At 50.8% G+C, this 964-nt stretch overlaps 1 protein-coding gene across 1 annotated transcript in view; it reads left to right on the top strand.

Annotated features, from left to right (window-relative positions):
• LOC119587945 (E3 ubiquitin-protein ligase TRIM37-like) overlaps nucleotides 1-964 on the top strand; it is a gene marked incomplete in the record, with an annotated part of 49,872 nt that overhangs the window by 34,328 nt on the left and 14,580 nt on the right. The window contains 1 exon segment of the mRNA XM_037936657.1: nucleotides 707-964. Coding sequence (XP_037792585.1) covers nucleotides 707-964 — 258 coding nt within the window.

Genomic DNA, 964 nt, shown 5'->3' with positions numbered 1-964 from the left:
CGGACGGACGGGGAGACGTCAGTAGCGCGTGGCGGGAGGTTTCGCTCGTGTCGTGTCTGGAATGGCAAATACGCACACGCGTGGGAGGGGGGGGGGTCGAGACGAATTAAACCAAATTGCGAAAATGAGAGAAGATAAAAAAAAGTGAAAATATTTTGTATGCTAACTGGAGTCAAGGTGGCCTCCGAACACCTATATCTTTTTTTCTTCTTTTTATTCTTTCTTTGGTATCCTTAACGAAACCGTCACGACAGAGCGTCACCACCAATGTACTGTAGATGGCGACGTAGCCGTAATAGTTTTTGCGGCAACGCTAATTACCCAAACGCACATCGGCCCCCACTTGTGTCAGGTAGCATATGAAGTCGTTGGTTGCTCCGTAATGACTGTGATTAACGTTCAGCTGTCGAAATTAGCCAAAGGGAGCATCGGTCAGTGTTCAGTGCTTGCGGCCGTGGGTGATCGAAAGCACCTTTCTTCCATGGCGTGATGTTTACTCTTAGTATTAGTTTTAGTTTTTCATGGGGTTTGGGAGTTGAGGGGAGCCTTTTTGGAGGTGTAATTTCGCGAAGAGCTTGTTCATTTATTTTTAGTTTGATGTATGGATGCAGTTTATAAAGGTATTATTTGATTATGTGTGGGCCTGTGCATGTTCATTAGTACAATAGTATTGCTCAGTTAGTTACCTCAGACTCTCCTCTTACAGAGCCTGGCGGAGGTGTTCCGATGTTTCATTTGCATGGAGAAGCTGCAGGACGCGCACCTGTGTCCGCACTGCTCCAAACTATGCTGCTACCTGTGCATCCGGCGGTGGCTGACGGAGCAGCGGCCGCAGTGCCCGCACTGCCGCGCCAACCTCCACCTGCACGAGCTGGTCAACTGCCGATGGGTCGAGGAGGTCACGCAGCAGCTGGACACGCTGCAGCAGGCAGGGGTCCGCCCGCCGCCGCCGGACACCGAGAAA

Source organism: Penaeus monodon, chromosome 23 (assembly GCF_015228065.2).
Source record: "Penaeus monodon isolate SGIC_2016 chromosome 23, NSTDA_Pmon_1, whole genome shotgun sequence".
Lineage (NCBI taxonomy): Eukaryota > Metazoa > Arthropoda > Malacostraca > Decapoda > Penaeidae > Penaeus > Penaeus monodon.
Note: the sequence above shows the minus strand (reverse complement) of the source record. Positions and strands in the feature narration are given on the sequence as shown.